The sequence below is a fragment of the Cyrtonyx montezumae genome, unplaced genomic scaffold (genome assembly GCF_038088225.1).
Source record: "Cyrtonyx montezumae isolate F1298 unplaced genomic scaffold, pur_monq_1.0 scaffold_1, whole genome shotgun sequence".
In the NCBI taxonomy this organism is placed as follows: domain Eukaryota; kingdom Metazoa; phylum Chordata; class Aves; order Galliformes; family Odontophoridae; genus Cyrtonyx; species Cyrtonyx montezumae.
Window position 1 is genome coordinate 16,204,042 of NW_027071825.1, and position 10,474 is coordinate 16,214,515.

Sequence of the window (10,474 nt, forward strand, 5' to 3'; positions counted from 1 at the left end):
AAACGTGGAATCTGACAAATTGTAACTCTGGGACAGCTGTATGTGGTATCGTTGCCTGTAGCAGCTCTCAGCAAGGTGACCACTAGCCACCATCGCTGACAGCGAGGAGAGCACATACCAGTTCCAGCGAGGCTCTGTGTTGCGCGCTGATGCCAACAGCTGGGGCTGCCCTGGTAACTTTCTGCCCACACTGCTGATGTACTTGTGTCTATGTATGTGCACACCTGTATGCATCGGCATCTGTCCGTGCGGTTCGGTCAGCTGCATGGAGCTGCAGCACAGCTTTTGTGGCGTTTCTGGTATGCTGCGTTTCCAAGCCGAGCTCTGGCAGCGCAGAGCGGCTCCTTCCTCCTGCGTGTGCCCCGGGGAGGGCAGGGCTGCCTCTGCACGCTGGGCCGGGCCGCGGCACGCACAGCCCGGGGACGGCCGGGCAAAATGGCGGCGGCGGGGGTGCCGCGCTGCAGCTGAGGGTGTAACACCCGTCCGTGGTGCCGGCCGCCGCGCGGCACGGCTCTCGGCCCTTCCGAGCCGCGGGGCAGCGGAACTCTGCTGGCGGTGCCGGCTCCCGGCGGACACGAGCGGCCATGTCGGAGCAGGCGCTGGAGGAGCTCTCGGCGCTGGCCGCCATCTACTGCGAGCCGGGCGCCTGCGAGGTGCTGGCGGCCTCAGGTGAAGGCGGCTGCGGTTCTGCGCTGAGGGCAGCGGCGGACTCGCCCGCCCCGGCGGCCGCTTCCCCGGGAGCGCCGAGGGGCTGCGCGCTGCCGTCCGCCTCGGTGCGCTGCTGGGCGCCCGGGGAGACAGGAGGCGCTGCGGGGCCGGGCTGCGGCAGCGGGCGAGAGGGGCTCTCAGCGGGGTGCGGCCGGTGCTGCTGCTTGCCGTGGGCTCGTGGTGCTCATGTGGTGCTCAGCGGCACCCCGGAGCCGTAAGCAGCCCGAGATGGAGTTTGGGAAGCTGACCCCAGGGGTCCCCCGCCTGCCTCGGTCTGTGGGAACAGCGTTGGGCTGCCCTGCAATGTCTCGCTGTAAATGGTTACTAAGAAATTCGTGGAGTAAACCCTGATCTTTTATTTGAAAATAGTCATTGGAGCAGATCCCCCAGAGAACAGCAGGCAGTTATTTGAAAGGGAGACGCATAGACAGCCTTAGAGGGGCACGGACATCAGCACCTGCATGGGGAACCATCAGCCGGGGGAGCCCAAAAGTGGAGTTGTGTCTGCATCTGCAGCACACCTCTTGCCCTGGTGTAGGCAGGTGGTTCTGCTGTTATCTCTATTCAGTTGGTATTTAGAGGTGTATTTTTAAAATATAATTGATGAAATCTCGCAACTGAGATTTCTTTTAAGACATAAAGTGCAGGTGTGTTATTTCAGGCACAACTTGAAAATGCAGTATCTAGGCTTAACAGATACTTAAAACGTAAGCACAGCCAAACATTGTGTATGCATGGCTGTCTTTCTGTTTCTGTGCTTTGCATACTGCAAAATGTTTTTATGTTAGTAAATTACAAGGATGCAAAAGGCTTAGAAGCCTTCTGGGGACATCATGAAGTGCTGTGGATGCTCAATGGGGACAGGCTGGTGTATTAGTGTTATGTGACCTTGTGAGGTTGTTCCCGCAATAGGTTAGGACCACAAATATCTGATTGATTTCCATTATTTTCTGTTGGAACTGAAAAGGTTCCTTACAGTAATTACTGTTGGAAGTTTTCTTATGTTGTGAATTTGTGTTTGTTTTGGAGTTATGAAAGCCATAAGTTAGTTTAGAGTAAGGTTTTGCTGTATTTACTAGCTTACATTTGCATTTATCTCTTCAAACCATATGGATCGTCATTGACAAACGGTGCACAGGGATGACTTCCAGTGAGGCTGTTAGATTCTGCTGTCTCTCATATGTTAAGAGTAATTTGGATGTAGATATGTAGAATCAAAAAGGAGGCCATTGAGGGTGTATGGCTTTGAGGAATGGAAGAAAATGCTTTTGTAGATATGTGGGTGTGCTAACAACCTCAGCTTCCTGGAATTTGACAATGAACTCTTCAGAATGTAAAATATGTTTGTATCCGAACCAATGGTTGATGAATTTAAGGAAACGAATTTCGGCAGATCGTTTTTACCTTACATGCCTATTTAGAAAGATTAGCATTACAGATAGAAATCCATTATATACTTGCCAACCTGTTCTCTTCTGGTTTACTCATCCGGTTTGCTATAAAAATATATTTATATATTCCAAGCTTGTACTTTAATAGATGCCATTTTCTGAATATAAAAATAGTCTGCATGTGTTGCACAAAATGCCTTTGGGCAGGAGGGGAGGGGGATATCTGTCTGGCTGACATGGAACATAAGAAAAAATCTGAAGTGTGCTAGAGCTAAATATACTGATAAGGATGCCGCTGTGGGTGAAAATAGGTTAAAATGTATTGAGTTTAGTCATATTAGCACATTAAATGCCAACAGAGGTCATACCCAAACCTTTGTTTCAGAAATAATCACCACTCTGTTGCGAAGGCAGCTCAGACCTTGTAGCATGTGCGAACAAAGGATATATTTCTTTGGAGCCTCATTACAAAGGACAAGTGTTGCTCTGTTCTGCCAGCAGTCTGCAGTGCTGGTGCAGAACATGGGCACCGCAATGCTTAAATAAACTACGCACGCCACAGCCCAGCACATGTTTTGAACAAGTTCTCTTTTTTGCAAGTAAGTCTGAAGCAGATGTAAATGAGCTTGTTCAGGCTCAGATCAATCTGCTTTGGGATGTGAGGCTGCATTGGGACCAGTCAATCATGATGGGAAAAGGTGTAAGGTTGTGGCAGGCATATGGATGCATGCAGGGCAGTGGGAGACCCTTGCTGAAGGGGCAAGGTTGGCCTGGCTGGTACTTCAGTTCATTTGACAGGCTGTGCCTTTCAAAATGTATTGGCAACATGGTATAAAATGAAGTGAGTGTTGGTCAGGTATCAGGTGATGCTGACATTCAGCCAGAGGCTGGAGGCCTGGCAGCCCGTGCTATTGTAATGCTATACTTCAGTTATTGTAGTTGGAGGGTTTGCTTATTTTATTTTGTGACTGCTCTGCCTTTGGGTATTCTTTGCGTGAACCAGGAAGTTTGGAAGCAGACCTCTGGCTAAGCTCTCTCAAGTACGTTTGTCTGTCCAAGTTACTTTTAGTTTCTTTCACTTAATAGGGTTTAAATATAAAGTCACAGAGAGTGCTGAGGGTGGGTAGCAGTGTCAGCAATGCTAATCAAATGTAATTCAGCTGACTGTCATGTGAAGGAAGATAAGGTAGGGAGAGAAGAAGGCAAGTCACTTCAAAAGAGCTCCTCAGAAACAGCTCTGCTCTCATCTACCTTTAAAATCTGGCTTCTCCTGCCCTCCTAGAGTGAATCAGCCTGATACTGTAGCAATTTTTGTGAGAAATGGGGTGAAGTGTTTGGAATGCATCAAAGGGGTGAAGCAGAGAACATCTGAAGAAAAGCATCTTTTATCTGATACCCTCTTTTTTTGATTGCAGAGGAGGTTAGGTCTTTGTCCCCTCTTTCACATTATCAAGTTTTGTGTTGGTCTTCTGTGAAGCAAGAAGGGTTTTATTGCAGGAATTACTGTCCTTTCATATTCATTGATTTGGATTATGTGATTTATCAGGAGAGTGTGGTCTTTTGTCCTTCATGCTTCATCCTGTATGCACACTTTTCACACTGAATATAATCCTGTTCTGAAATAGACTGAGAACATGTTTTCAGTACCTATGCAGGTATATATACATGAGCTATAAATATATGTACAGATGTGTATAGTATTTAGGGCCAAATGTACAGTAAAGATATTTTAATTGTCTCAGTCTGACTGTTGTTAAATGTGGAGAAGTTGACAAAAGAACTAAACGTAGTTTCACAGAAAGTTGTTGGGGATGAAAAATTTGTAACTTTTCTTCTTTCCACATCTCTTTTCAGTGTTGAGTTGCCTTTGAGTGGTTAGATCTTCAAAAATACACAAAGCTGTGCTGGTATTGATGGTAAAAGCCCAACAGATTTTTCTAGGAGCATAGTTAGGGCAGTACTCTGTCACTCTATTTTCAGTTGTCCTTGCTGCTGCTATTGAGCTGTAGAAACTGACTTAAGTTTTTAGGACAGTTCTTCATTACTGGCTTGTCTAGTAAAAGAGCCAAAAGGTGTGAATACTTTTCATAATGTGTTAAATAATTTTCCTTCTAGTATGATATGGAAGTGTTTCACTTTAGGATTCCCTGCAAGTAAATCTAGAGTTACTGGTTGCACCTCTGCATCCCTCCATGAGAAACACACCACATTTATAGTGCAGAATGACATTGTGTTGAATTGATAAAAGAAGATAGCAAAACTTAATGTTTTTCAACTTCAAGCAGACTATTAATGCTTATTTTTTGTACTTTCCAGGAACAGATGGAGTCATATTCAGAATTCAAATCAGCGTGAGAGAGCTACTGGATAGAGATATAATTTTAAAGCTGCTATTTCATTTACCAGTCAATTATCCATCAACTTTACCAGAAATTTCTGTTAGTTCAGACCAGCTTTCAAGGGCTCAGTGTATGGACGTAAAAGATAAATTACTTGAACAAGCAAAGAAGCATCTTTCTGAACCCATGGTACATGAGCTGGTTCTTTGGATACAGCAGCATCTTAAATATGTCATTAAGAAACCAGCAACAGTTTGCAGTGAAAAAACTACTTTGTCAAAAGGAGCAAGTACAGAGGATGCTGTCTGGATGCTCCTTTTGCATTTAGATCACATGAGAGCGAAGGCAAAATACGTCAGAACTGTGGAAAAATGGGCTTCAGATCTGAAACTGACTGGAAGACTGATGTTCATGGGCAAGATAATATTGATTCTTCTTCAGGGTGACAAGAGCAACATTAAGGTGCAGGAACAATGAATGTTGACTAGTTCTATCGATTTACTACTGAAAGCTGTGTCTGAATATTTTCTGTGTGTTTTTCCAAGATTAGCAATTTTGGAAGCAGATTGATCAATAGGAGAAAGGAAGGCCCAACAACTTGATTTTGTTTTTAAGTAAAAGAAGTTATTCTGTGAGAAAGAAAACAGTGAGTCCTGGGGCCCATATTCCGTTGGATTCCTACTGCAATTCTGCTCTTGCATTTGCTATGTTTCTTAATAGATTCAGTCTGTTTCTGAAACACCCCGGAAAATAACCTGGAAATTTGTCATCAGGAAGTAATAACAGATACTAGTGGCTCATTCTTAGCTGTCTTCTTCCTTGTCACCATGTGGTGCTCCTACTGCACTCTTGAACTAGTGGTTAAGCAGTCCTGCTGCATTAGGCAGGCCTTTATGGTGATACTGGAGGAGAATGTTCTGATTTTTCAAACTCAGTGTTTTCTAGATTCCTTAAGATTGTTCTCAGCTTCAAGATGATGCATAGAAACAGGCATGAACTTTTTGGGATGAACTTTCAAAATTTGATTACTGTGTTCTGAAAAAAGATCTTTGTTTCATGTAGATTTGTGAGTTTCACTAAACTTCAAAGATGCTGGCTGACATTTAATAGTTTGTTCTTTTTGTCACTTAGGAGTACTTGCTTCTTCAGAAAACTTCTAAGGTAGATGTGGACTCAAGCGGAAAGAAATGCAAAGAGAAAATGATTAGTGTACTGTGTGAGACAAAAGTACAGTCACAGCATAAAAGGTATAATTTAATACTGTTGTGGATAGAAAAGTAACTGAATCGATAATTACATTCTGACAAACCGAGGCATATTCATGAGCTTCTCTTGTACAATGCAGGTTTCAGATGTTTGAAGTCAAAGAATATTCAACGCTGGATCAGCTACAAAAGGAATTTGAAACTGCAGGACTTGCAAATCTGTTCTCCGAGTTTGTGCCTCCTCTCTTAAAATAAATATAAAACACTGGACTCTATGGCCAAAGTAATATTTGACTGCAGATGCTTTTGGGAGATAAAGAATAACTTGACAAACAAGCTTTTCTGCAAAAAAACAACAACAAAACCAACCAGGAGTTGCAATAAGGAGAAAGCAATATATGTTAAGAACTGATTTTTTGACTTGGATGCATGATGTAACTCTTACAGTGGAATGTGAAGCTAATTATATTTGCATGGTGAATATGAAAGATTGGGAGAAAATCATATTAAAATAATATTTTTTCAGTTAAACTGTTTTACAGTCCCTACTTTCAGTGTTTTGTTTTTTCTCTCCTGTGATAGTGGTCTTCCATGGTGTCCTGCTAGATGTTGTGACTAATTTTACCTTGAAAGCTTATATAGAGGTATTTTTCTAAAAAACATAGCAAACAGATCTTAGTATGAGAGAGCAGCCTATACTTAATAACCTTTAGGTGTTTGTCTGCAAACATTTCTTTCTCTATTTACTTGAATCTATAAATGAATGTTGATTTTAAAGAAGGAGCTCATGTGACTTTGGATATACAAATACTAGAAATGTCTTTCTGAATGTTAGTTTTTATTCTAAAATGTATAAAACCACTGAAGTGAAGAATTTAAATTGATTAAAAAGCTGTATATCAGCTAAGGTAAAGTCAATTGTCGTGTTTTCTTTGATGGATTTATGTCCTCAGCCAGATCTTTAAAATCCTCTGGTGTTGTGGCAGTAGAACAGTAAAGGTACTTTGGCCCAGCCCATATCAACATCTTGGCCATTTAAGTCTAGCTGGGGGCTTATCCAGCTTGCATATAAATCAGCTGAATATTCTTTCTGCTAATTTTGGGAATTAGATGGAATAGTTTTCCTATTCATGTGACCTCAAGTTGTGCATGACTGCAAAAGTAATTGAGGCATACAATTGTGCCCATCTTTCTTGCAAGTGTAGGTGCAGACTCTCCAACTTCTTCCTCACTCCCCAAAAGCTATGATATTTAGCTGCATTAGGAAAGCCATTTGTGAGGTAAGTGGCTGCCAGTCGCACTTGCTTATAAACTTGTGTATATTCTGGAATGATACTGTTACCTGACACTTTCTTGGTTAACTGTTTGGTCAGAGCTTTTCAAGGAAGCTGGAAGATTTTTGTATTCCAGGAGCTGTGAAAGGGAACATGTAAAACAGAATCACAGTGCCATTATCACAGTTAAGTTTGTTACTCACTAACTTATATTGGACAAATTAACATGTCCAGAGCAGAAAGGACTGTAGTATTTATGCTTGGTTTGATGTGCTTCAGAAGAATTACAAATTTGATCGGCTTGATACTGTTCAGACAGCAAAGAAGAACACGAAGACTGATGTCACTCTGATTCTGTCAAAGCAAATGTTTTTGCCTACCCATCAATCAGTCTCTTATTTTGAAGGATAGGAGAGATAGCCTGTGTTCAGACAAGTAAACAATATTTTTAAAGGTTGTTCTTTTGGAAGAACGTTGCAGCTGTCTGTTAACAGATGGTGTGTTTGCATTTACTGGTAAAAGAGATGGGTAAGCCTGTGAGCCCCTGGGGCACAGAAGTCATCGAAATGCATACTGTGGTGCATGTTCCTCCCTCCAATGGAAGTGAAGCAGACACAGAAGTACAAAACGCAAGGAAACGAAGCCAAAGCTCCCGAGAATTGTTAACAGGGCATGGCTCAGTGTCTAAAAAGTAAGTGAAATATATATAGCTGTTGGAGTAAGACATTTTACTTGAGAAAAAAAAAAAAGGAAAACTTCAAAGAAAAATGTTTTAACAAACAAGAAGTTAATTTTCTTGTGGATATTGCATTATAAAGAATTTTTTGAACAGTTTGTTTAATGAATTTGTTTCTTATGGTCGTGCTTCTGTCTAAATTGTACACATACAACCTTTCATGTAGGCAAGACTTGCCCAGGTGGATTTCCCAGTGCCTGATACTGGTTATGATCTGAATAAATCATTAAAGGATCGGTAGTATTTTTCTTCTCTGTCTGCTACCTGTTTTCATCAAATCTGTTAGAACTTCCTTCATATTGTTAACTCATAACTTGGAGTAAGTTGAGTTTAAAACTTAAAGAAAAATGTAGCATAAATATGCACGCTTCTTTATGGGCAGCACGGCCATGTAACCATACCTTATTGTGGAAGTCAGGCTGCAGTGAAAGCTGTGGCAGTAGGACTGATGACTTAAATGATCAAGTTTTTTAGGATATAACTAGATTAATTGAGCTCTATGAATCCCTTGTTTTATTAAGTGTGAAGAAAACAAAAGATGGTTTATGAAAGATACATTGACATTGGAGTAAAATCTCAAACCCATCATCAGCCCTACTTGCACAGTTGTTCTTATATGAATACATTACATCCAGAGCATCTGTTCTAACCTTGATGAGATGTGCTGTGCTCCACAGATGGATGTGTTACCCCCAGCCTCGGGTGGGTGCCTGCTATCTCCAGGAGATGTATCTGTCTAGCTGTCTCAGGCAGGTTTGTTACTATAAGGCATGTTCAGAGGGAGGAGCTGGAATAAAACTGCCTACTTTCTGTATCATCTTTGAAAACATTACCTGTAGTATACATAGACTGTAGTTAAGGGTTGTAATTGATTGATCTTGAAAAGAAATCTGTGTGAGCAGACAACCATTCAGGAGAGTTTCATGACTTCAGTTCAAGTAATGCAGAGTTCCACAATGAGGGAAGTACTTTTCCTGAGGGACATCATCAGTATTGGGGATTTGTCAGCCTTTTTCCCCCCTCCACCTGTTCAGTCTAATTTAAGATTATAGTTCCATCCTTCCCTGCTCCCCATTTGTTGCTGTTATTCCAGGAGAGATGAGACACTGCTAGAACTCTAAGATGAAAATCCTTGATTAGAAAACTAATTGAAAGCAAATTTGGTAGTTTTGTGAATAAAGCTAATTTTTGTATTTCTGTTGTTTTATCTCATTTTCCCATAACAAGACTCTCTCTTATTTCTGTGTGAATGACCCACAGAAACACCAATATTAGAATAAATTATGCACAGAAGAGCTGTAATAAGCACCAAATTAAAAACAAAACAAAACCAAAACACATTGCAGTGGAAAGATGTTTTGTTTACATGGTTTATTTTAGAAACAGTTTAATAAAATGCATATATGGATGATTTAAAACCCAGTGCCTCTTGATTTGTATAGCTTATCTGTGAAAATAGAAACATAATGGTGCTATAGTTCATTGGAAGTAAGATGATGAAACGTTGCACATAGTGTATTTCTGTCAGAGTTTAAAACTGAAATGTCTTATATTATGAAATAATGCAGTTTTTGGAATCAGCTTTCATATATCTTACAGTATTATTAACCATTATTATTCTAGTTTCTTGTCAGTGACACGTGCAGTGTTGGCTGTACTCTGTTCTGGTTTTTATATTTTGTAGCTAAACTTATTTTTTTTGGTTATATAAGAATCATGATTGTTTATATGCTTAATTATCAACAAAAATGGAGCTTGAAATATAAATGCACTAATAGCATTTTACAGTTATTGTTCTGAGCTATTTTCATGTGTAAGCTTTTACATCAGTATTAGTTAATGTTTTCTAACCCCACAGTATTAACCTGCAGCAAAGGGAACTCTTCAGTGTGACAGAAGAAATTGCCTAAAAGAAACGTTTTCACATTAATTTAAGGAATTCTTAGTACTCTAAAAATGAATGCCGGATATTTTCAATTAGGTATTCAGGTGCTTTAATTCTCTGCTAATAAAATTACCATCATTGCACTTTTGATTTTATTTGTATTCCTTAAACAAAATAATGCATGTGATTGTTTTGTATCCTCCATTAGAAAATGGCTGATTGTAGAACTGTGGTAAACATTTTATCAGTATTTATCGGTATTTATCAGTATTATCAGTATTTCCCATTATATATCTATATTCGTTACTTGTATATACACATCTATTATAGCTGGGATGCAGAGAGCCATTTTAGGATGAAACTTGATAGAAAAGATCTCTGCATAAGAGCAATGTCTAAGAAATGACCAGTTTATATGGGAAATAGTGCAATGATAATTGCTTTTTTGAGCAGACCTTAGCAGGCGATTCCCTGTGGTGTTGTAGTGTGTGTACGTGCTGGCTGGAGGTGGGATGCTCTCCAGGCCTGGATGGGGCCATTCCTGGTACAGGCGACACTCCTGCTACTCATGAAGAACATTGCAGTGCTAAATCAAGACTGTGATTTTAAGACTGAAAGTGCTGAAATCAGTGTACATTCGATGTTCATGGGATGTGCTTAGAAAAAAGAAAATGCAAAATATTTTTGTTGGTCTCTGGTTGAGCACTAAATTTGGAGCATTTTACAGAAGTGCGGAACATTTTAATGGAAGCATATGAATACCTTTCAGCAAAGAAAATATAGAGAACAGGTTTTTTTTTAAAGCAAATGGAGTTAATCGTGCTGCTCTTGTAAGAAGCTGAAGAGAAGTGGAGCTGTATGGATAGAGCTGTGCCAGAGGATGTTTTTTATTTGGTAGAAGCGGAGGTGTTAGAAAGGAACAGACAGCAACAAAAC

The 10,474-nt window shown here is 40.6% G+C and overlaps 1 protein-coding gene across 1 annotated transcript; it reads left to right on the top strand.

Annotated features, from left to right (window-relative positions):
• Positions 1 to 564: 564 nt before the first annotated feature.
• Positions 565 to 6,348, top strand: RWDD3 (RWD domain containing 3). Its single transcript, XM_065741999.1, has 4 exons — positions 565 to 669; positions 4,416 to 4,900; positions 5,570 to 5,685; positions 5,784 to 6,348. Exons 1-4 carry the CDS (start codon positions 585 to 587, stop codon positions 5,896 to 5,898), a joined length of 801 nt encoding a protein of 266 aa, XP_065598071.1. The 5' UTR covers positions 565 to 584; the 3' UTR covers positions 5,899 to 6,348.
• The last annotated feature ends 4,126 nt before the right edge of the window (positions 6,349 to 10,474 follow it).

Bases quoted from the DNA above. Each gene is read 5' to 3' on its own strand.
- RWDD3 (XM_065741999.1), top strand. From the start codon at position 585: ATGTCGGAGCAGGCGCTGGAGGAGCTCTCGGCGCTGGCCGCCATCTAC. The intron at 4,901-5,569 runs GTGCAGGAACAA...TTTGTCACTTAG, and splicing joins GTGACAAGAGCAACATTAAG to GAGTACTTGCTTCTTCAGAA. The intron at 5,686-5,783 runs GTATAATTTAAT...TGTACAATGCAG, and splicing joins GTACAGTCACAGCATAAAAG to GTTTCAGATGTTTGAAGTCA.